Source organism: Malaclemys terrapin, chromosome 20 (assembly GCF_027887155.1).
Source record: "Malaclemys terrapin pileata isolate rMalTer1 chromosome 20, rMalTer1.hap1, whole genome shotgun sequence".
Taxonomy (NCBI): Eukaryota; Metazoa; Chordata; order Testudines; family Emydidae; genus Malaclemys; species Malaclemys terrapin.
Genome location: NC_071524.1, coordinates 11,650,741 through 11,675,974, shown reverse-complemented (window position 1 = coordinate 11,675,974; position 25,234 = coordinate 11,650,741). Strand labels below are relative to the sequence as shown.

Below are 25,234 nucleotides of genomic sequence, written 5' to 3'. Positions count from 1 at the left end.
TAGAAAGGCACCAGAACCAAATCCCCCCCCCCCTCCCAGCACTGTACCTCAGGAATATACCATCTTGCACTGCTCAAGACGCTTTCTTGAGCAATGCAAGTGTGTTAATTGGTTCCCCACTTCATCAATGGAAAGGGGATATACACCAGCCTTTATAAACCTGAGCAGATTTACCAAACACTTCAGGCAAATGCACTAGTAAAGATAAACGGTAAAACAAGTTTATGACTACAAAAGAGAGATTTTAAGTGATTATAAGTGACAGGTAAAAAGTCATTTAGTTACCAAAATAACATAAAATATAAGCACACAGTCTACACTCTCAGCCCTATTAGCCTGCACAACATCTACATTAAGCAGTTTTTGTCACCCCACTGGATATTGCAGTTCATAGTACACAGATTTCACCCTTGAAGCCTGGGCCAGTCTCCTCTGTTGGAGTCTTCAGTCTTCGGAGCGTCCTTGTTGCTTGCAGCATAGGTTGGGGGAGGAGAAAAGGTCAAGCAGGGGCCACCGTGTTCTGTTTTATACCCTTAGTCCATGTGCCTGGAGAACACAAGTCCAGGCATGTCTGATGGGTACTGCTGAGTCCCCAGGCAAGGTTGAGCAATTCTCCTGGTGTGGCCTTGTGTAAGTGAGTCATTGCATTGTAGCTCCCTTGCTGGACAATGGCTGGTGTTGTGTGTTCAGCACCCACCCGGGCATTGGTTACCTCCCTTGTCATTGTCTCTGGAGAGCTAGTATCTGGATGCTTTCCAAACCCACAACATATTTTAGTGAAAACCTTACAAGATAATTCTTACAATGTTATATGCATTAATGATACACGCATTTCAGCAGATCATAGCCTTTCCCATGATACCTCACATGGCCTGCTTTATATGAAATATCACAATTATATACAAATGATGAATATGAGGGTTACAGGGTACGCCCCCGAGATATAGAAGTGTCACACCCATCACGTCCCTGCCTTGGGCCAACCACAGGTATTGCCTCGCTCCAGCCCAGACTGGCGACTGGACACGCTGGCAAGGTGCAGGCTGTTCCCTTTGGGGGTCTGTCTGGCCACATCCCCACTACCCGCCCTCTGCATGGCACCCCAGCCACCCAGGAGGATGCCCGTCGTCCTTCCCTGTTGTCCCAAGGCAGCCTTGGTACCACGCTGCATTCCTGGGGGAGCAGAGCTCTCTAGCTAACTGAGTCATTCCTGTTCTGATTGCAGAGGAAGGCTTTGCCCTCCACCCCAGCCTGGAGCACATCACAGTGCCTGAGCCCTTCGATTTCTGCCTGGGCCCGGACTACACCTCCTACAGCTGCCTGAACCAGAGGGACATGCTGCCCGCCGCCTGCTCTCCCATAGAGCTGCCAGGCTACCTTGGCCCAGAGTTCCTCTTGGACACCTACAGCCCCGTGCAGAGCAACCCTGCCCCCTTCCTGGCACCTGGGGACAGCTCTGCGGGGGACATTGAGGGTACGGCCAGTCTGGTTGGAAGTAACATGTTCCCCAGTCAGTACAAGGAGGCCTACGAGCGGGCATAGCTGTACACGAGGTTGGGAGACGTGTGAGGAGCAGTCGAGCCTCGTTTCAGACCTGCCCCGGCAGGGAGCCCCTTGTTCTGGCCGGGCAGGGCCTGGAGATGGGAGGACTGGGCCACTTGGCTTGTTGGCAGAGCTTCCCAGGCCTCCTGGCAGCGAGCACAGAAGAGACTGCTTGTCACTGCAGGGCCTACCTCCAGGAGACCAGCTGAGACCAAGGGGCGTGGAGAGAGAGTGACAGCACGGCCCTCCCCTAAGACTGCGGGCCGTGAGGAGTGTGGCTGCCTGCGAATGTTCCACCTGGAACTGGAGGGGTTCCACATCCCAGCCTGTCCAAGTCCACCTCCTAGCAGCCTCCTCGCTGTCAGCATAGTCACTCTGCAGTTCCCCTTGCTGAACTCCCTCCATGGGCTGGGGGCTGGCTCGCTGGGGCAGGGCCTGGCCAGAGGGGCTCTGCAGGGGCATTGTGCCCAGGGTTTGACTGCAAGGGCTGCTGCAGGGGTTCACGCTTTGCACTATATTTATAGGGGTTAGTCGTAGGCACCACTTCCCTGCCATAAATGAGACCACCTCAGAGCAAAGGGGGGGCAAACAGTCACTGTCTGGCCCCCAAATCCTGGCCGATCAGGGCTGAAGAAATGTAAGGTCTGCTCCTGCTCCTGTTGTAACCAATGGCCAGGCTCCCCTGCCAGAGCCAGGACAGCTGGGCCATTGGCCTTGCTATTGATAAGGGGATGGTTCCAAGATCTTCCTGAAGGCCATGTCTTGTGCAGGCTGGATGCCCCCTCCGCAGCAGTCCCTGCACCTGCTGACCTGAGGAGGGTGGGACTAGAGCACAGCCTCACACCTGGCGGTGCTGAGATGCCAGCTGGAATGGAGCCGCTGGGGAACTGGGCGCCAGGACTCCTGGGGCCTCTCCCCAGCTCCACTGACTCACTCTGTGGCCCTGGGTAGGTCATTCACCTCTCTGTGCCTGTTTCCCAAGTTGTAAAATGAGGGTGACGCTGCTCACCCACCGCCCAGGTGCGTTGTGATGGATGGTAATAAAAACAATACAAATACTTCTCTGCTGTCTCATCCTGAACCACTTTACGAGCCCATATACCACCTCTAGCCGGGGGGGGGGGGGGGGGGGGGCACGTCGCTATCGCTACAGTGCGCCCAGTTCTAGGGTGCAACTCAGCAGACATCTCATAGCAACAGCATACCGCAACTGAGGGCAGGACGCGAGATAACTGTGGGTGGGGAGATATAGGGAGACAGAACAGAATTACCCAGGCTCTGGGCATTAATATTACTCATCTTACTCCACCCAAGCAGCACTGGTACGATACTAACACAGAGGGCAGAGTGCCCCCCATATAGCAATAAGGCCTGAGGCCGCTCGGCCTGTGAATGCCGAGACGCTGGCAGCACCAGGTGCTAAGGCAGCAGGTTAAGTGCTCGGAGACCCTATTGTAGCCCGGGCTAACACTGGCTCTGTCCCCCCTACCCCCTGGTAGCAGCTAGCTCACGAATAGAGATTTGTGCTGCTGCTGCCTGGGTGCTCACAGAGCAGCTCCCATCAGAGCACTTCCTGCAGGCTGCTAAGTTGCATCATTGCTAGCTGGGTGCATCATTCTGCTTGACATTAGCTGAGTGTCCTACTGTTAACCCTAAGTTAACTCTAGGTGGCTCTCCCCAGTCAGAGCCATTAGAGGGCCTGCTCCCCATGTCCTGGGGAAACCCGTGCCCACAGCTACCCTCTGGGACGCCTGCAGGGAGCCTGTGACGACCCACACTTCTCAATGATTCTCTGGCTGTTGCCTCACTGCTCAGGAGGTGTCTAGGGGCCCCCTGGCCTCTCCAGCTGCCATCCCATCACCCCCTTCTTGGGTGCTGTTTATTCTTGCTGCCTCGACTTCCTCCCCAATCCCTCCTGGTCCCGTGCAGCCTGGAGGTCTTTTGTGTCTTTGTCCATGTGGATCTCACTGATGGTGCACGTCTCAGCTTTGACCAGCGTCTTAATGGGGCAGCGCTGGCCCCCTGCATCCACTCCTACCCTCCACCCACGGGCAGAGTGGCTCTGCCCACCTCTCACTTCCCTTTCCGGCTGTGGCAGTGAGATGTAGCACCAGGGTGCCCTTTCACCCAAGTGGCTGGTAGGTCTCAGTAGTGGCTAACGCTCTGCCTGCTGGAGCAGTCCATCCTCTGGCTCGGTCTCTAGGGCCACTCCATGATCCCATGGTATCTGGATACTTGCTACCAGAGAAGGGTGGGTTGTGGGCTTCCCACTGACAAAGCATCTAGAACCACAGTTACTGTACAGTAAGTACTTGCTCTTTACTGGAGTCCCTGTCCATGTGGAGCCCACTCCAGTGACTAGCTAGTAGTTCCCAGACGAACCAGAGGAAGGTGTGAGGAGTCCTGGCTAGAGCTGACTAAATAAGGATTGCAGAGCGGCTCTCCCAAATCCGGCATCACAACTAGTAATCAACCCTCGGTGTAATACGCAATGACGGTGTGGGCTGTGCTCCATCGGGCTGCCCTCGAGATCTCTGAGAGGAATACGTCTGAGAAGGTTGCCTAGTTGAGAGGGCCTTGCAGCCTGAGGCCAGGGGCACCTCTGGTAGCTGGTTACAGATTGCAACCGATGGAGTGAGCTCTGAGAAAAATTAATGAAGATATCTCATCTCCTAGAACTGGAAGGGACCTTGAAAGGTCATCGAGTCCAGCCCCCTGCCTTCACTAGCAGGACTAAGTACTGATTTTGCCCCAGATCCATAAGTGGCCCCCTCAAGGATTGACCGCAATCCTGGGTTTAGCAGGCCAATGCTCAAACCACTGAGCTATCCCTCCCCCAGAGGGAGGGGAGACGGCTGGATTAACCCACCGCCGGGCCCTAGACAAATGCACACTTCTGGGCCCCTGCCTTCTAATATGAACACCAACAACCAGCCCTACAGGACACTCTGCAGCCAAACTCGTCCTGCTGCGGATCTGCTGGGCCCGGTTGCTCATCTCGCTGCTCTGGGCGCTGCTCACCAGGATGGAGGCGTAGCCTGGCCAAACCTGAGTGGTGCTACAACCCCGTCGGCCAGGTCACAATGCCACTCACTCAGGTTTGGCCCAGCCACCCCTCTGTCATGGTGAGTCTCGCCCCCAGAAGCAGCAGGATGAGCAGCTGGTCCCAATGGATCCACAGCAAGGCCAGACTGGCCATGGGCAGCATCCTGTATAGCTATTTGTTGGGCCATCCCCTCCACAGCCCCTACCTGCCTGAGTCCCAGGCACACGTCTAGTTTGTCTATGTGTTAATCCGGCCCTGAGAAGAGATGGCCTGACCTTCCGCAATGCTAAAAAATAAACAGGGTGATTTCCTGAATGGCTCCATGCTGCCTAGAGCCCTCCTTGATTCCCTGAAACCAGGAGCTTGGATTCTCCCAGGTTCAAGTGCAGCTTGGGGAAGAAAACGGTGAGGTTGATGGTTTGGTTTAAATGAAAAATCAGACACCACCTTGATGAGGTGCTTACGGTGGGGCCTCAGCCCCATCTTCTCCCTGTGGATGACAGTATAATGGAGCTGCTATTAGTACTTGGCTCTCGCAAAGCTTCCTAGCTGGGGTGACAGCCACCAGGAAGAGTGAGAGGGTGGCGATGGTACCCAGATAAGGGTCAAAGGGGGTTCCTACCAGGTTCCTACAAGAACAACATTAAGGGTCCAGGAAAGAGGGGCTCACGGACCAGGGTTAGGTGCGGACCAGTCCTTTTAGAATGAAACAACCGGACAGGAGAATACCACACAGATTCGCACTGGAGCATGGCTAATGGTGAGGCTCAATAGCTTGAGGTGAAGGATGTAGTCCAAAATCTTGGCATCTAATGGGCTGACACTGTATTGTAAAGGAAGCCCAGATAGAAAATCTTTCCCACTACACGATCAATCTATGGATCAGAGTGCTTCCTCCTCTCTATAAGGATTTTTTGGTCTTCTCTAAAGCAGACCCTGGCTGTAGTGCACAACCAGCCAATTTTCAAGCCATGAGATGTAAAGAGGCTGGATTTGGCAGGAGAATTTGCCTCTGCTCTGAGAGAATACGTCTGGCAGACTGGAGCCTGCGGACAGTGCAGTAGGTCTGTGAGGCAACACTGATGCTACAAGTATTACTGTGGTCACATCCTACTTGATCTTTTTTATGACCCCGGAGATCAGGGAAATGGGAGGAAAGGCATAAAGAAGGCCTTGAGACCAGGATATGGGGGGAGCATTCGGGAGGGAGCCTGGGCTGGTAACTGCTCTGGAGCAGAAGAGAGGACATTTGCTGTTCGTGTTAGTGTCAAACAGGTCTACCACGGGGAAGCCCCCTCTGTGGAACACAGGCTTGAAAACAGAGACCACCGGTGGCTGGCGGAGTACTATCATTCAGGTAATCCACCAGACTGTTATTTGCTCCTGGTTGCTGAAGGGCTATGCAAGTTTCCACAGTTTGATTCCCTCCTCACAGAGCCCCCCCGCCTGTTGATATAATACATTGCAGCGGTGGTGTCTGTCAGGATCTGTACTATGGTCCCTTCCAGCACAGTATTTCTTGTGGTCTCAAGTGGGCTGATGCTACTGCCAGGCATTTTGTGAATACTCCTGGGGTATAAACAGGCTGGACAGTCGTACCCAGTATCGGTAGCTGTTGTGACCCACTGGAAACTGGAGATATTTTCTGTGGGCTGAATGAATCACTGTGTGAAACAAGCATCCTGAAGGCTGAGGTGGTAGAGACTCTCTGTCCTCTATGCCCTAGTGTGGTGGACACATGGACATGCAGGGCCCAGGCATGGATCCAATGGACACTACTAGTCAAAAGATTCCAACCTCATGCACGCGAGATGCATGTGCACCATAATGGATCCAACTGGACCAAATATCTAGAAGAACCCCACTTCCTGCAAAGGACAATAGAACCTTGATTTTACAAACACCAGCCTTGGGAATGACCAGTTTCATGAACCCCTTTTCCTGTCCAGGAAAAAAATCCTCACATAACAAAAGTGATGTCGATGAAGACTAAGTCAACATCCCGTCACATTCTGATGCCTTCAGTGCACTGGAAATTGCTCTGCAGTGGCATGAAGGACTGGAAGAAAGCAATGTAGTGCCCTACATCACAGATCCACAGGGTCTGGTCTAAGCCCCAACCTGTAATCAGTCCTGTGGAGTGACCCTTTTAGTGTGCTGGGCCCCCACTCACTTCCACAGGGGTAGGCCCGTGGACTCCATAACTGAAACTGGGCCTTTGGGTACCAGCGATCCCTGTGGTTCCCAGCTGCAAGTCCAGACTCTTGTGGGAGGCTTGTATGGTGCCCCTTCAGGACTCAATGCTCCCTGTAAGCATTTACAATGACACCAGGCAGCCTTTTCAAAAGAAGGTAATCTATTAGTCACCTGGCCTACAGAATCTGACAGTCCTTAGAGGAAGCAAAGGTCAGGACAGAGTTCAGCCTGGCCAACATCAGGGCTCTACCCCAACAAGCTCCTGTAAGATCCATTTTGGCCCTGTCTCTGTCCCTTTGTGTTTGGTTCCACGTGTGTGTGTGTGCTGTAGGTATCTGTGAGCTCAGCTTTTAACATGGCCACCAACCACTTTTCCCCGTTGTTCTCCTGCTCAGAGCCCTTGCTTGGCTTCCCTGCAGAGAGGTGGGGGGAAATCTCCTTCCCCTTGCCAGTTGGACACTCGCTAGGTGGAAATGTCTTGGCCATTGGGGTTTCCATTGTCTCTTTGGCTCTTTCATTCACACATGTAGACTTTATTCCGTTTATTATTGACTCTGGTTTCCAACCAGGCTGCTGAATCAACACCTCGTCCCTTCTCTTTACACTCGGTGTAAGGCAGTGTAAAGCTCAAGGGGAAACTGAGACGCACATAGGTATCATAAAAATATTACCCAAATTCCCACATTTGTCACACCACACTCATGCACCAGACCGACTCTTTTTGAGATGTTCAATTTTAGGAACTTTTCAATCCTCGATTAGTTTATAAGAACGGCCAAACTGAGTCAGACCAAAGATCCATCTAGCCCAATATCCTGTTTTCTGACAGTGGCCAATGCCAGGTGCCCCAGAGGGAATGAACAGAACAGATAATCATCAAGTGATCCATCCCCCATTCCCAGCTTCTGGAAACAGAGGCTAGGGACACCATCCCTGCCCATCCTGGCTAATAGTTCTTTTTTGAATCCTGTTATAGTCTTGACTTTCACAACATCCTCTGGCAAAGAGTTCCACAGGTTGACTGGGCATTGTGTGAAGAAATACTTCCTTTTGTTTTAAACCTGCTGCCTATTAAGTTCATTTGATGGCCCCTAGTTCTTGTGTTATGAGTAAATAACACTTCCTTATTTACTTTCTACACACCAGTCATGATTTTATAGATCTCTATCACATCCCCCTTAGTTGTCTCTTTTCCAAGTTGAAAAGTCCCAATCTTACTAATCTCTCCTCATACAGAAGCTGTTCCATACCCCTAATCATTTTTGTTGCCCTTTTCCAATTCCAATATATCTTTTTTGAGATGGTGCGGCCACATCTGCACGCAGTGTTCAAGATATGGGTATACCATAGATTTATGTAGAGGCAATATGATATTTTCTGTTTTATTATCTATCCCTTTCTTAATGATTTCCAACATTCTGTTCCCTTTTTTGACTGCTGCTATACATTGAGCAGATGTTTTCAAAGAGCTATCCAAGATCTCAGGAGTTTGAGCATTGGCCTGCTAAACCAAGGGTTGTGAGTTCAATCCCTGAGGGGGCCATTTAGGGACTTGGGGCAAAAATCTGCCTGGGGATTGGTCCTGCTTTGAGCAGGGGGTTGGACTAGATGACCTCCTGAGGTCCCTTCCAACCCTGATAGTCTATGATTTTATATGTATACATGGTACAGACTGTTTTCCAATGTGCATTACTTTGCATTTGTCAACATTGAATTTCATCTGCCAGTTTGTCGCCCAGTCACCCAGTTTTGAGAGATCCTTTTGTAGCTCTTTGCCGTCTGCCTGGGACTTAACTACCTGGAGTATCAGAGGGGTAGCCGTGTTAGTCTGAATCTGTAAAAAGCAACAGAGGGTCCTGTGGCACCTTTGAGACTAACAGAAGTACTGGGAGCATAAGCTTTCGTGGGTAAGAACCTCACTTCTTCAGATGCAAGTAATGGAAATCTCCAGAGGCAGGTATATATCAGTGTGGAGATAACGAGGTTAGTTCAATCAGGGAGGGTGAGGTGCTCTGCTAGCAGTTGAGGTGTGAACACCAAGGGAGGAGAAACTGTTTCTGTAGTTGGATAGCCATTCACAGTCTTTGTTTAATCCTGATCTGATGGTGTCAAATTTGCAAATGAACTGGAGCTCAGCAGTTTCTCTTTGGAGTCTGGTCCTGAAGTTTTTTTGCTGTAAGATGTCTTGTAGCAGCCCCACCCCACCATCAACCTCAGCCTGGACCAATCTACACGGGAGGTCCACTTCCTGGACACCACCGTACAAATAAGCGATGGCCACATTAACACCACCCTATACCGAAAACCCACCGACCGCTACGCCTACCTTCATGCCTCCAGCTTCCACCCCGGTCACACCACACGATCCATCGTCTACAGCCAAGCACTGAGGTACAATCGCATCTGCTCCAACCCCTCAGACAGAGACCAACACCTACAAGATCTTCACCAAGCATTCTCAAAACTACGATACCCACACAAGGAAATAAAGAAACAAATCAACAGAGCCAGACGTGTACCCAGAAGCCTCCTGCTACAAGACAGGCCCAGAAGAGAAACCAACAGAACTCCACTGGCCATCACCTACAGTCCTCAGCTTAAACCTCTCCAACGCATCATCAGTGATCTACAACCCATCCTGGACAATGATCCCTCGCTTTCACAGACCTTGGGAGGCAGGCCAGTCCTCGCCCACAGACAACCTGCCAACCTTAAGCATATTCTCACCAGCAACCACACACCGCACCATAACAACTCTAACTCAGGAACCAACCCATGCAACAAACCTCGATGCCAACTCTGCCCACATATCTACACCAGCCACACCATCACTGGACCTAACCAGATCAGCTACAACATCACTGGCTCATTCACCTGCATGTTCACCAATGTTATATATGCCATCATGTGCCAGCAATGCCCCTCTGCTATGTACATTGGCCAAACTGGACAGTCACCACGCAAGAGGATAAATGGACACAAGTCAGATATCAGGAATGACAATATACAAAAACCTGTAGGAGAACACTTCAACCTGCCTGGCCACACAATAGCAGATGTAAAGGTAGCCATCTTACAGCAAAAAAACTTCAGGGCCAGACTCCAAAGAGAAACTGCTGAGCTCCAGTTCATTTGCAAATTTGACCCCATCAGATCAGGATTAAACGAAGACTGTGAATGGCTAGCCAACTACAGAAGCAGTTTCTCCTCCCTTGGTGTTCACACCTCAACTGCTAGCAGAGCACCTCACCCTCCCTGATTGAACTAACCTCGTTATCTCCATACTGATTTATACCTGCCTCTGGAGATTTCCATTACTTGCGTCTGAAGAAGTGAGGTTCTTACCCACGAAAGCTTATGCTCCCAGTACTTCTGTTAGTCTCAAAGGTGCCACAGGACCCTCGGTTGCTTTTTATCTGGAGTAGTTTTGTATCCTCTGCAAATGTTGCCACTTCACCGTTTCCCCCTTTTTCCAGACCATTGATGAATAGGTTGAAGACGACAGGTCCCAGGACAGACCCCTGGGGGCCACCCCTATTTACCCCTCTCCACTCTGAGCATGGACCAATGATTCCTACCCTTTGTTTCCTGTCTTTTACCCAGTTACCAGCCCAGGGGAGGCCCTTCCCTGCTACCCCAGGGCAGCCCACTGGCCTGCTGTGACCACACTGCACCAAACTGGGCCGTGCCAAGGTCACCAAGCGCCTGGGGGCCAGGGGTCGGGGCAGCCCCCCCCCCGGGGAGTTGTGCTTTGGGTCCTTCTGCACCGGCCCCTCCCTTCTCCCAGGTTCCCAGGGCGACCGCCCCGTTCCCGCCTAGCCCTCCACAGGGCACCGGCGCGAGGCCCCGAGAGCTACTGCGCCTGCGCCGCCGCCGCCGCCGCCCAGCAGGCGGCAGAAACCAGCAACCTCGGCCCCGCCAGCTTAGCCCAGCCCGGCCCCACCCCGCGGGGCGGGGCCCGGCGGGGGAACGGCAGCCATTGGCGGAGGAGATTGAATCACGTGATCGCTCCCTGTTCCGGTTCCGGGTCAATTACCGCGGCCCTCGCTGGTGAGTGGTGGATGGCGGCGCTGGTAGGAAGTGTCCGTGCGGGGCCAGGTGCGGGGGGGGCGGGGATGGGAGCTGGGCACGTTCCCCCCCCCATCTCCCCAGGGCGGGGGGGGGGTGATGGGAGCTGGGCACGTTCCCCCCCCCATCTCCCCAGGGCGGGGGGGGGTGATGGGAGCTGGGCACGTCCCCCCCCCCCCATCTCCCCAGGGCGGGGGGGGGGTGATGGGAGCTGGGCACGTTCCCCCCCCCCATCTCCCCAGGGCGGGGGGGGGGGTGATGGGAGCTGGGCACGTTCCCCCCCCCCATCTCCCCAGGGCGGGGGGGGGGGTGATGGGAGCTGGGCACGTTCCCCCCCCCATCTCCCCAGGGCGGGGGGGGGGGTGATGGGAGCTCGGCACGTTCCCCCCCCCCCATCTCCCCAGGGCGGGGGGGGGGGTGATGGGAGCTGGGCACGTTCCCCCCCCCATCTCCCCAGGGCGGGGGGGGGTGATGGGAGCTGGGCACGTTCCCCCACCCCATCTCCCCAGGGCGGGGGGGGGGTGATGGGAGCTGGGCACGTTCCCCTCCCCCCATCTCCCCAGGGCGGGGGGGGGTGATGGGAGCTGGGCACGTTCCCCTCCCCCCATCTCCCCAGGGCGGGGGGGGGTGATGGGAGCTGGGCACGTTCCCCTCCCCCCATCTCCCCAGGGCGGGGGGGGGTGATGGGAGCTGGGCACGTTCCCCTCCCCCCATCTCCCCAGGGCGGGGGGGGGGGGTGATGGGAGCTGGGCACGTTCCCCTCCCCCCATCTCCCCAGGGCGGGGGGGGGGGGTGATGGGAGCTGGGCACGTTCCCCTCCCCCCATCTCCCCAGGGCGGGGGGGGGGGTGATGGGAGCTGGGCACGTTCCCCTCCCCCCATCTCCCCAGGGCAGGGGGGGGGGTGATGGGAGCTGGGCACGTTCCCCCCCCATCTCCCCAGGGCGGGGGGGGGGTGATGGGAGCTGGGCACGTCCCTCCCCCCCCATCTCCCCAGGGCGGGGGGGGGGGCTGGGTATGACGGTAGCTGGGCACGTTCACACCCCTACCGCTCCCGTGCGGGGGGTGGGGGCCAGTGTTGATGGTAGCTGGGCATGGTCCCCCCCCCCCCTTGCAGGCTCTGGGGGTAATGGTACCTGGATATGTGCCCCCATCCCTTGGTGTGGGGTGAGCAGAGGATGGGGCCATCAGTAGCTGGGTATAATTATATAAATTGGGTTCTCAATTTTTTCTCTTTTTTCTTCTGAGGCTGCGTGCCTCTTCCCCCCCCCCCCCCCCCACCTATAAAAACTCCACTGCTCACCTGTGCCACAACTGCTTTTCTGCATATAAAAGCCAGGCTGGCATTAGGGGGTAGCAAGCAGGGCAGTTGCCCAGGATCCCAAACCAATTGCTCAGGCTTTGGCTTCAGCTTTCTGCCCTGGGCCCCAGTGAGTATAATGCTTGCACTGCTCGGTGGATCCACTGAAACCTGCTCGTGCCCCTCCCCTCCCCCCCCCTCCCCCCCCGGAGCCTCAGACCCCCTGGTTGAGAACTGGTGATATAAATAAAAGAATAAGGAAGGCTGAGTGGGTTTGGGCCATTGTGTGATGTGAATGGGGAGAAGGCTGAAGGTAATCTAGGTACGAGGGGGGATTTGATCGCAGCCTTCAACTACCTAAAGGGGGGTTCCAAAGAGGATGGAGCTCAGCTGTTCTCAGTGGTGGCAGATGACAGAACAAGGAGCAATGGTCTCAAGTTGCAGTGGGGGAAGTCCAGGTTGGATATTAGGAAAAACTATTTCACTAGGAGGGTGGTGAAGCACTGGAATGGGTTACCTAGGGAGGTGGTGGAATCTCCATCCTTAAAGGTTTTTAAGGCCCATCTTGACAAAGCCCTGCCTGGGATGATTTATCAGGGGGTTGGACTAGATGACCTCCTGAGGTCTCTTCCAACCCATATCTTCTATGTTCCTAAAATGTAAATGAATGTTTTGCTTCAGTTTTCAGTAAGGATTGTACCATGGAACATGTGCAGGAATGTGCCTGGGAGACTGTCCTGGAAAGCACTTACCCCTGAAAAACATTTGGGTGTTGTGGGAGCTAATCAACTGAACATCACCTCACAATGTGATGTTATGGCCAAAAGAGCTATTGCATCCCAGGACTATATAGATGGGGGATTCTCAAGTAGGAGTAGAGAAGTTTTTTTTACCTCTGTGTTTGGTACTGGTGTGACCATTGTTGTAATTCTGTGTCCGGGTCTGGTGCCCGAAATTGAAGGATGTTGATAAATTGGCGAGGGGTCAGAGAAGTGCCACAAGAACGATTGAAGGATTAGAAAATATACCTTATAGTGATAGGCTCAAGGAGCACAATTGATTTAGCATAACAAAGGGAAGGTTAAGGGGTGACTTGATCACAGTCTATAGGTGCTTACTTGGGGAATGAATATTTAATATTGGGCTCTTCAGGCTAGCAGACAAAGATATAACATCCAGTGCCTGGAAGTTAAAGCTAGCTACATTGAGACTAGAAATAAGGCTTAAATTTTTTAGTGAGCGTAATTAGCCAATGGAACAATTTATCAAGGGTTGTGGATCTCCATCACTGACAGTTATTAAATCAAGAGTGGCTGTTTTTCTAAAAGATCTGCTCTGGGAATTATTTTGGGGAAGTTCTCTGGCCTTTGTTATATAGGATGTCAGATTAGATGGTCACAGTGGTCCTTTCTGTTGTTGGAATTTATGAATTAATAAAGATATTGAATAACATTGGTCCCAAGACCAATCTTTGAGGAACTCAACTAATAACCTTTCAGTTCATCTTTCAGCACAAGCCATTGTCTTCTCCCCTTAAGTCAGTTCCTTATCTACCTTACAATGCTTATACTGATCTTCCCTAATTTAACTAATAATTTCCGATTGGTACTGTATCATATGCTTTACTGAAGCCCAGGTATATTAAATCTACTGAACTTCTCTTATCTAAATTGCTTATTCTCTCAATGAAGATTATCTGATTAGTCTGGTGTGATCTACCTTTGGAAACCCGTATTGCATTACATCCCCATCACCGTTTACCTCTAGGAATTTAATTATTATTTATTTACTTCACAATTCAAAGCCTTGCATTCTGTTGAGGTCAGATTAACAGGTCTATAATTGCCCAGGTGTTCCTCCCCTCCCCCCCTTCTCAAATATACACACAATGTTAGCTGTTCTCTAGTCATATGGTTCAACTCCTACGTACATATATTTATTAAAAATTCTTGCCACCAGATTAGCTAGCTCATATGCCAGTTCTTTTTACAGTATTCTGGGAGAGAAACTATCTAGTCCCACTGATTTGAGAGCATTAAGTTCTTTACGTTTTTGTTCCACCTCAGATGTGATAATTTGCATTTCTAGACACTCATTTCCATCAGCTATGCTGCCTTCATGCACATGTTCCATGTTATCATCCTCACTGAAAACCCAGGCAAGTATACATTTAGTTTTTGCGCCATACCTAGATTCTTTAGTCTTCTTCCCATCTGCACTGCACAGTGGCCCAACCTAATCCTTTCCTTATTTTCTTTTTATTTGTATAACTAAGAAACCACTACTTATTTAGTTGCTTTAGCAGTAGCTAATTCAGCTTGACTTTCAGTAAGCCTCACTTTATTCCTATGTTTTCTAACCTCCATGATGTAGCTTTCTTTGCTTATCAACCCCTTTTTCCATTCCCTAAAAGTTCTCTGCTTACTCCTAGTAACCTTTTTAAGGTGGCTATTTATCCTGCTGGCTCTGGAGTCTTTCCCTACAAATTTTCCCCCTTGTGATGCACGTGTCAGATAGTTTTCATATAGGTGATTTGAAAAAAATCCAAGCCTCCTTCACATTTAAGTCCTTGAACTCCTCAGTCCAGTTGACTTCTTTAACTAATTCCCTTAATTGCTCAAAAGTCTGCCCTTTTGAAATAAAAAATCATAGCTGATGACCTGGTTTTAATGACCTTTCCATTTAATTTTAACTCAGTCAACTCATGATCACTTGTTTAACGTTATTTCTCACAACCAGTTCTTCTATGATATTCTCACTACTTACCAAAACCAAGTCTAAGGCTAGGTCTACACTGTGGGGTCGACCTAAGATACGCAACTTCAGCTACGCGAATAGCCGGCGTATCTAAGGTTGATTTACCTGGCTGTGAGGACGGCGGCGAGTCGACCGCTGCCACTCCCCGTCGACTCTGCTTCCGCCACTATCTGGCGGGTAGTATAGACGTACCCTAAAATTGCATCACCTCTTGTTGGTTCAGAGATGATTTGATGAAGAAAACTGTCGTTATCACATCCAGCAATAAGTGGGCCTAACCAGTAGCTTTTATTCTGTAATCTCCAGTAGAACCTCAAAGGTATGAACACCAGAGTTACAGACTTACCGGACAACCTGTGGAACCGGAAGTAATCAGTCAGGCAACAGTGGAGACAAAGAGCAAAAAAACAAACAAATACTGTTCTGCCTTGGGGTTTAGCCCTGGGGCTCAGGGCTTTAGCCAGTTGGGGCTGGTGAGGTGGGGGGGCTCAGGGCTTCTGCCTCATGGGAACACTGAGGTGCAGAGCTTTAGGGTGGGGAGCACTGGGGCTCGGGGCTTTAGCTACAAGATGAGAGCTGGTTTCAACCCCAGTGTTCCCCATGTAAAGCCCCGAGCCCCGGCGTCCCCCATGCTGAAACCGGGAGCAGAACCACAGGGCTGAAGCCCTGAGCCCTGGTGCTCCCCCAGGGCAGAAGCCCGGAGCCATGATTCCCCCTGCCTGGAGCACTGACCCCGCCCCCACCGTGGCTGAAGTCTGTAACATCTTGTTCAGAGTTATGGAACATTTCAGAGGAAGACCAAGGACAGGGTAGGCATGTTAATCAATGAGGTGGGAAAAACAATAACAGAAAATGTGGAAATGGCAGAAGTGCTAAATAACTTTTTTGTTTCTGTTATTGCCAAAATGTTTAGTAGTAATTGGACGTCTAACTTAATGAATGCCAGTGAAAATGAGATAAGATCAGAGGCTAAAATAGGGAAGGACCCAGTTAAAAATTATGTAGACAAGTTAGATGTCTTCAAGTCACCAGGGCCTAATAAAATACATCTAGAATACTCAAGGAGCTGACTGAGGAGATATCTTAGCCTTTGGTGATTATCTTTGAAAAGTCATGGAAGACTGGAGAGATTCCAGAGGAGTGGAAGAGGGCAAATACAGTGCCAAACTATAAAAAGAGGAATAAGGACAACCCACGGAATTGCAGACCAGTCAACTTAACTTCAGTAAGATAGTGGAGCAAATAATTAAGTAATCGATTTGAAGACACCTAGAAGCTATAAGGTGATAAGTAACAGTCAGCATGGATTTGTAAAGAACAAATTGTGTCAAGCCAACCTAAAAGCTTTCTTTGACAGGGTAACAAGCCTTGTGCATGGGGTGAGGAGAGCGGTAGCTGTGGTACATCTTGACTTTAGTAAGGCTTTTGATACTGTCTTGTATGACCTTCTCATAAACTAGGGAATTACAACCTAGATGGAGCTACTATAAGGTGGTTGCACAACTGGTTGGAAAACCATTCCCAGAGAGTAATTAGCAGTGGTTCACAGTCAATCTGGAAGGGCATAATGAGTGGGGACCCGCAGGGATCACTTCTGGGTTCAGTTCTGTTCAGTATCTTCATCAATGATTTAGATAATGGCATAGAGAGTACACTTATAAAGTTTGCGGACGATACCAAGCTGGGAGGGGTTGCAAGTGCTTTGGAGGATAGGAATAAAATTTTAAATGAGCTGGACAAACTGAAGAAATGGTCTGAAGTAAATAGGATGAAATTCAGTAAGGACAAATGCAAAGTGCTCCACCTAGGAAGGAACAATCAGTTGCACACACACAAAATGGGAAATGACTGCTTAGGAAGGAGTACTGCGGAAAAGGATTTGGGGGGTCATAGGGGACCATAAGCTAAATATGAGTGAACAGTATAACACTGTTGCAAAACAAGAAAATGTCATTCTAAGATGTATTAGCAGGATTGTTGTAAGCAAGACACAAGAAGTAATTCTTCTGCTTTACTCTGTGCGGATTAGGCCTCAGCTGGAGTATTGTGTCCAGTTCGGGGCGCCACATTTCAGGAGAGATGTGAACAAATTGGAGAAAGTCCAGAGAAGAGCAACAAAAATGATTAAAGTTCTAGAAAACATGACCTCTGAGGGAAGAATGAAAAAATTGAGTTTGTTTAGTCTGGAGAAGAGAATGCTGAGAGGGGACATAAGTTTTCAAGTACATCTCTACCTGGATATAACGTTGTCCTTGGAGCCAAAAAATCTTACCGTGTTATAGGTGAAACAGTGTTATATTGAACTTGCTTTGATCCACCGGAGTGCGCAGCCCTGCCCCCCCGGAGCACTGCTTTACCGCGTTATATCCAAATTCATGTTATATCGGGTCGTGTTATATCAAGGTTGGGGTGTATTTAAAAGGTTGTTACAAGGAGGAGGGAGAAAAATTGTTCTCATTAACCTCTGAGGATAGGAAAAGAAGCAATGGATTTAAATTGCAGCAAGGGCAGTTTAGGTTGGACATTCGTAGAGCCCTACACAGATACGGAATTTATATCCACAAGCGACTCGCACATTCCCGGACAGGAGTCCCTTCCATGCAGTGGTGCGTGTCTCGTGTCTGGGAGCACTTGCACACACAAAGCGTGAACAGACAGCTGCTGGTGAGCCTGGTGACCACCCCAGTGGGCGGGGCTGGGGGCAGTACTGCCACAATGGAGGAGCTGCCTGGACTGGGCACTGGCTCCTGCGAGCGGCAGCCCAACCTGCTCCTGCTGTCACCGCTGCGGTTCCTGGTAGAGCCCTGCAGCTCCACAGATATCTGTTTTATATCCGCATCCACAGATATAAATTTTGTATCTAGGCGGGGCTCTAGACCAGCGTTTCTCAAATGATGCCACCGTGGTCGCAGGTCACAGTATCGTGCGCAGGGATGCGGGGGGATGGTGGCCACAAGGAGGGGCTGGGCCCTTAACCCCCTCTTGAGCCACAAATGCTGGATGAGCAGACAGCCTGTGTGCGTTCTCCACCATTCCGGGGGTGGTGGGGTTTAGGCTTCCATCTTCAACACTGGTGTGGCAGGCGGCAGGTTCTGGCTGAGCGGCAGCGGGCTCCGGCCATGGGCTCTGAGCGTGGGCCTTTGTCTGCACAGCAGCAGGCTCCATCCCCCAGCGGCTGGGCTTCAGGCTCATCCCGTCCTTATCATCCCTGGCCCCTCACCCATCTGGGCTGAGTAAGTCTGCTGTGAAAAGTGATATTTGTATGTTTAATGTCACTTTTCACTGTCTCCCAGCTAGCTAACAAGTCTGCCGTTGAGAAAAGAGATTTTAACAAACATACAAAGCAGACTTACTAGGTAGCAAGTCTAAAAAACCCCCACACACAACCAAAAAAGCAAAGGAAACAACAACAAAAAGACAAGAACGTGCAAAGCACCCTATTTGGGTTTCTACTCTGTAAAGAATAGAGACGTGTGTGTGTTGTTGTTGAATCTGCAAAAAAAAAAAACCCTACATAAATAAATTACAATGATTTGGACATGGACATGTGCATATTTATTTGTTTTTTCCTAAAGTTAAGTATTTTAGGAAAAATCGTCAAAGCGGCCACCAGCAAGAGTTGGTGGCTGCACTCTGAGGCCACCAAAAAATGTGTTGTGAGAACCCCTGCAACACATTAGGAAAAACTTCCTGTCAGGGTGGTTAAGCACTGGAATAAATTGCCAAGGAAGGTTGTGGAATCTCCATCATTGGAGATTTTTAAGAGCAGGTGAGACAAACACCTGTCAGGGATGGTTTATATTAGTGGTTCTCAACCTGTTTACCATTATGGGCCACACATGCAATACTGTCTGTATGGCCCTGAGGATAGCTCAGTGGTTTGAATATTGGCCTGCTAAACCCAGGGCTGTGAGTTCAATCCTTAAGGGGCCATTTAGGAATCTGGGGCAAAAGTATGTCTGGGTATTGGCCCTGCTTTGAGCAGGGGGTTGGACTAGATGACCTCCTGAGGTCCCTTCCAACCCTGATAGTCTATGATCTATGTCACATGGGCTGCAGCTGTGTGCTGATTGGGCCAGGTTGAGAACCACTGGATAATACATAGGCCTCTCTTCCAGTCGTACGGTTCTATGAAATTTGAGTGTGATTGTATGACGGGGTTGCTTATGATCGGGTAGGGGAAAGGGACCAGCAGCCCTGGTGCTCTCTTCTGATTTATGTATCATGTTCATAAAAACATATGCAGCAGGGCTTTAGCCAGCTGCCTGCTGGAGTCAGGAAAGGATTTTTTTTTTGTCAAAGTATTCTGGGCTTTTTTTTGGGCTCCTTCCTTTAATGCCTCAGGCATGGCTCTAGGTGGAGAGGGGATATTGGGTGAGGATGGCACTGCGCGCGCGCGCTCGCTCTCTCTCTCTCTCTCTCTCTCAAGTGCTTGACTGGCTGGTTCTTGCTCACAGGCTTGGGGTCTCACTGGTTGCCATATGGGGGGTGGAGGAGGAATTTTCTCCCCGGTCAGAGTGGCAGGAACTTTGTGGGTTTTTCATCTTCCTCTGCAGCGTGTGGGTGCTGGTCGCTTGCCAGGATTATCAGGGTGTATCTCATGTAATCATTTCCCTGCCATTGTGGGGGGGCCCCTCAGTCCCTCCTGTTCTCTGCCTGTGGCACGTAATAGTCTCGTCTCCTGTGGGCTGCAATGCTTAGGTTTAATTTCGGTTCTCGGGTTTTGTGGTGTTGGTGGCCTGTGACACACAGGAGGTCAGACTAGAGCATCTGGTGGTCCCTTCTGATCTTAAGCTCTATGGGTGCAGCTGCCTCACTCCCACCAGTGTGGTGGGGGATGCAGGGTGCTGATGTCTGGGCACTGTCTCCCTGAGTGGGGTGGGGTGAGGCATTGGGGGTTGCCAGTGTGTGGGTACTGCCCCTTCATGTGGGGCAGGGAATGGGGATGCTGGTGTCTGGGCGCTGCCCCCCCATGTGGGGCAGGGAATGGGGGTGCTGGTGTCTGGGTGCTGCCCCCCATGTGGGGCAGGAAATGGGGATGCTGGTGTCTGGGCGCTGCCCCCCATGTGGGGCAGGGAATGGGGGATGCTGGTGTCTGGGCGCTGCCCCCCCATGTGGGGCGGGGAATGGGGGGTGCTGGTGTCTAGGTGAAAGCTCAGCTTTAACTTTTGCCCATCCTATGCTCTTTCCATGCAGGAGCTTGTCAACTTCTTCAAAGAGAAGATCAGCGAGACGTGATGTAGCCACTGCCTCTCTTGGATTGGGAATATTCCTTCGGTAGGTCCATTAACAGTGAGGAGAGCCTTCTGCCCTTAACCCTCAGGCTAGAGATGGCAAACTTGGAGCTGACAGAGCTGGGCTCCTCGCGGGGGGGGGTTCCCTAGTAAGCTTGGGGTAGAAGCATCAGCAAAGACTGCTCAACCAAAGGAGCTTCTGGCTAGCCGGACTCTCCTCATGTCTTGGCTGTGGTATTGAGTGTGAATGTGTGGGCCGGGGCCCATAGCGGAGACCTTTCCCTGCAGAGCGGGAAGAACTCCTGGCCCATTTCTGCAGCCCCCAGGTTGGGGGCAGCCCAGCTCCTGTTCTGTGCTGCGGTCAGTGAGGTGATTCTAGTGAACCTGTGCTGAGGACAGAGCTGCTCCTGCACATGGCGTGTGTCCCCTTGAGGGAGGGACCCCCATTCCCCCACACTGAGAGACCCCTGGCCTTCGCTCTGTTTGTTGTAGCCCTGCGGTGTGCCTGCCCAGGCCACTGACCTGCAGTGTGCTCTTTGTTCAGGCGCCTCTTCCCTTGGCTCATGGGCTGTGCTGAGTGAGTACGCGACTGCTGCTCCCAAGTCTCCACGCTGCTCTTCTGTGAGTATCGCCCTCCTCCATCCAGCTTGTGACCTCTCTTGAGATTAGCCCCCTTCCCCCCCTCCTTCGGCGGGGCACTCAGAGTGTCTCTGCGGAAGGGCTGGGTAACTGTTCCGGGGGAGGGGGGGGATTTGTGGGCGTGGAAAGGCCTGAGAGTGAGGTGTGAAGTGGACTGGAAGGGAGCTAATGGGGCTTTTCAGTCCCTTGACTCCAGCCAAGGGCTCTTGGGGCTTGTCCTGATGTGAGCGCAGCCCATGTCTGCAGGGTGTCTTTGGGATGCTCACGATGCAAGCACCTGTCTGGCTTGCTCTCAGCCTTCGAAGGAAGAATGGTCCAGTGGGAGCCCTGGGGTCAATTCCTGCCCCATCACAAACATCCTGTGTGATTCTGGGCAAGTCACTTAGTCTCTCTGGGCCTCAATTCCCATCTGTGCAATGGGGGTGATAGTCCTGCCCTGCCTCACTCGGGCATGGGGATAAGTACATGAAAGACTGACGCGCTCAGATGTCATGGTGATGGGGGTGTGGGGGCAGAGAGGTACCCTGGCCGAGTAGGTGTTCCTGCTGTCCCGCTCACTCCCTCTTGTGGTGTATTTCCTTTGGATTAGCTGTCCCTGTGCTAAAATGTTTTTCTCCTTTCATTTCCCACCTGTCTCTCTAAACTCTATGCATTGTCTCACACCAGTAACCTCACTACTGTAATATCCTTCCCGCCTGGCTGGCCAGCCTTGAAGCCAAGAGGCTGTTTTCCACCTGCTCAGAGAGAGACCAAATAGACCCCTCGCTGCAGTTACTGGCAGAAGCTGGGACTGGACAACAGGGGATGGATCACTCCATAATTCTGTTCTGTGCATTCCCTCTGAAACGCTGGCATTGGCCACTCTCGGCAGACAGGATACTGGGCTAGATGGACCATTGGTCTGACCCAGTCTGGCTAGTCTTATGTTCAGCCCACTTCTCCGGGATGCTCTGACTCTCCTGTTCACGGCCCTTGCCTGATGCTCTCCTCTGTACCCTTCTGCCTAAGACTTTGTGCTCTTGGAGTCTCTCGGGATGGGTGCCATGTAGCAGATTTTTCCTTTTGATTATGATCTCTTACAGCCTCTCCTTCCTGGTCCTGGAATGAGGAGGGCAGCCTGATGCTTTTCTACCCTAGAATACTTAGCCTGGTCTACACTACAAACTTACATTGGTATAACTGTGTTGCTCTGGAGTGTGGAAAATCCACATCCCTGAGTGACGCAGTTATACTGACCAACCTTCTGGTGTAGACAGCTTCTCCTGTCAACATAGGAGGGCTTCTCCTGTCAACATAGCTACTGCCTCTTGGGGAGGTGTAGGTAGTATCTTCACTAAGTGCTTCAGCAGCACAGCTGCACCGGTGTAAGTGTAGACAATGTCTTGATCCCTGTGACTGGCTCCCTCGGGCTGAGACTTGGGGAAGTGTTTGATTGCAGCCATTGGCGATGGCCGTGGCATCCACCGCAGCGCTCTGCAACCATGTTTGTTCCTGGCTTAACCCGTAACGCTCAGTCACTGAGCTTGCTGGTGTCTGTGTGCAGAGTGGAGTCTGCGTTTCTCTCCTCGGCTGTGTGCACACATCCTAGAGTGCACCCCAGGCTCTGGGAGTGCTGAGAGATTGTTGGTTTTACTCAGTTCTGTATTCCCTCCCTTTGACAGCTTGCGGACAGCAGGATGTGGCACGAAGCCCGGAAACATGAGCGCAAGCTCCGTGGGATGATGGTCGATTATAAGAAACGAGCCGAGCGTCGGCGAGAATACTATGAAAAAATAGTGAGTGTCCCTGGCCCCGGCCCCGCCCCCGCCATCCCGATCTGTGGCCCTTGCTGTCGGGTTGGGTAGTGCGCCCGTTGTTTTCTGTTCCCATGTCTGGCTTTATGCAGCTTTATATATTGCTGTTCAGTTGCAAAGCACACACAGGAAGCGTCCAAGGTGCGTGTCCGCTACTGCTGGGACCTTCGGCCCTTCCTCATTTCGGTGACTTTACTCTTGCATTAAGTTTTTGCCTTTAACGGTCGTTAGGCCTGGACAGATAGTGCCAAGCCTGTTTGTCTCAGGCTAGAAACACCTCTGTGCTGTGGGGTTTTGCTGTAGATCAGGTGGCTACAAACCACATTATTGTGTCTCGCAGGGAAAAATTACACAGTTGAGTTTCTGAAAGTATCGGCTTTCCCTGTGCACAGTGCGGGCCTGCAATATTCATTGTGCCTCCCTCCAAAGCCGAGGAAGGAGAAATGGAACGAGGCCCTGTGGCAACCACTCCTATTGTTTTGGAGGCTCAGTCCTCCCCGAGAGCTGCAGTCCCCCTCTGCCTAAGTGAATTGATGCGTGTGGAATCCCATACCAACGTCTGCTTCAGCAGGCAGAACTGTCCCAGAGGTCCTGTGACCGCAGAGCAGCGTGCTGGGCTGCTCCAAGGAGAGGGATGCAGAGTTGTGGTGCTGACTGGCGGGCTGTGTGGTTATCATGGTTTGTTGGCCTGCTATGCTCTTGTGAGGCATTACGCGGAATTGAATTCTTGCAGGTTCAGTTTCCTTTCTGGAAGAACAGAGCAGGATTACAGGAAACATTCCATGTGCAGGACTGCCTGATCCGCAGCACGACTCTTGGATCAGCTCTTTGGCCTGCTTCCCTGGCGTGTGTCCCTCTCTAAAATGCAGTCCTGCTCCGAGCCATGGTTAACGCCATATTAAGTCTGCCCAGTTTACGAGTAAAATGGTTTTTTCCCTAGCTGCCAGCATCACAGAATTCACCGGGGATCTGTGAGCAAACCTCGATTCTTTTGTTGCACAGCAACGCCAGTAACAAAGGTTCTGCAGGCCAAGCCAGGTCTGCTGTACCGCTTGTGCAGCCCCTTAGCCTTTCTTGAATGTGCTCAAGTGCAACTGCCTGCTGCGTAGGAGGCAAACTGGGTGACACATACGAAGGAATCGAATCCAGCTCCTTCCGTCTCAGCTGTGCTGGCTCTGCAGGGCTAAGAGCAGTGACAGTTGTTGTCACTAAAGGCGTCAGGCTTGCCCCGATAAGCACGTGAAGCAGATTCGAGTAAGCAGGGGCTGCTTCTTCAGTGGAGCTCGGCACTTTAACTGTTGCTGCCTGAGCTCCCCAGGATGTGTTTAACACCCCCCTGCACATGGTACTGTCAGACGCTCTGCTCTGAAGGGATTTCACTTGTAGCTTTAATGAATGCGCAAACCCCTTACAGTGGCTTTGGACTCAGCCATTCAGCATCTGCATAACTTGGTGCCTTGTTCAAACTGACCAGATCCCGTAAAATGCCAGCTTTCTACACCTCGGTGTTTGTGCTTCTTCCAGAAAAAGGACCCCGCTCAGTTCCTCCAAGTGCATGGCCGGGCGTGTAAGGTCCACTTGGATTCTGCCGTTGCTCTTGCAGCTGAAAGTCCTGTCAACATGTGAGTAGCTTGAGCGGGCCCTGCCTGCTAGCTCTGCACTGACAGGCTGGGAGCATAGTGAAGCAGATGGGGATTGTGGCTGGAAGGCCCTCGAAGGGGCACCATCAACTTGCTCTCCCTTTGGTGTAGCTGTTATATTACTAGTGGGATCCCCTGAGGTGACCGAGTGAAGGAGAAGAGGGGGAAGGTCTGGAGTGTTCCTGTTTGCTTTTGTGCGTTGTCCATGATGCTGGGTCCCTTCTGTGGTCAGTTCCTTCCCCTCATGGTCACACGGCACTGTAGAAATCTCTTTAAAAGGTGGGAAGAAGTGGCTGTAAACCCCCCAGAATTGGTGGGAGGCTTGAGGCCCGTTGCACCTGAAGCTCCTTTGCTGTCTGCACTTCAGGCTGACTGTCCCTTGAGCATGCTGTTGGCCAGCACGTTGGCTTGGCGGGAGCACGCCATCTTGTGAGTACAGTTCTGTACCCTAGGGAGTGACAGCCCCCTCCCCCCCCATCCTCAGGGCATATGATCAGCAACTCAGCAGAGGGACCTTGGGTCCAATCCCCAGCAACAGTGGAGACTGTGGAAATGGCTAGTTCTCCCTGTAATAAGTCAAGGTACATGAGTAGGGCACTACCAAATTCACAGCTGTGAAGAACGTGTCATGGACTGTGAAATCTGGTCTCTTGTGTACTTTTACCCTATATTATACAGATTTCACAGGGGAGACCAGCGTTTCTCAAAGTGGGGGTCCCGACCCAAAATGTGGTTGTGGGGGGGTTGCAAGGTTATTCTAAGGGGGTGGCAGTATCACAACCCTTACTTCTGCGCTGCCTTCAGAGCTGGGTGGAAAGAAGCGGCGGCTGCTGGCCAGGCGCCCAGCTCTGAAGGCAGCACCGCCAGCAGCAGCGCAGAAGTAAGGGTGGCAATGGGCAGCCGGAGAGTGGCAGCTGCTGGCTGAGGGCCCAGCTCTGAAGGCAGCAGCTCAGAAGTAAGGGTAGCAATACCATACCATTCTCCCTTCTGCGCTGCTTCTGGCAGTGATGCGGCCTTCAGA

At 51.8% G+C, this 25,234-nt stretch overlaps 2 protein-coding genes across 4 annotated transcripts in view; both read left to right on the top strand.

The window, feature by feature from the left end:
* Positions 1–2,600, top strand: part of RELB (RELB proto-oncogene, NF-kB subunit) — a 26,654-nt gene extending 24,054 nt beyond the window's left edge. The window contains exon 11 of the mRNA XM_054009617.1: positions 1,205–2,600. Coding sequence (XP_053865592.1) covers positions 1,205–1,542 — 338 coding nt within the window. The 3' untranslated portion in view covers positions 1,543–2,600. The remainder of the gene's footprint in view (positions 1–1,204) is intronic.
* Positions 2,601–10,808: 8,208 nt separating this feature from the next.
* CLASRP (CLK4 associating serine/arginine rich protein) overlaps positions 10,809–25,234 on the top strand; it is a 45,158-nt gene continuing 30,732 nt past the window's right edge. For 2 of the 3 annotated variants that reach the window (XR_008442869.1, XM_054010102.1), the window contains exons 1-5: positions 10,809–10,834; positions 20,104–20,184; positions 20,686–20,762; positions 22,442–22,555; positions 24,098–24,195. Coding sequence is in view for 2 of the 3 variants with exons in the window: in XM_054010102.1 (XP_053866077.1) it covers positions 22,457–22,555; positions 24,098–24,195 (197 nt within the window). In the remaining variant the exon portion in view is untranslated. The remainder of the gene's footprint in view (positions 10,835–20,103; positions 20,185–20,685; positions 20,763–22,441; positions 22,556–24,097; positions 24,196–25,234) is intronic. The other variant, XM_054010101.1, reaches the window with a different exon arrangement.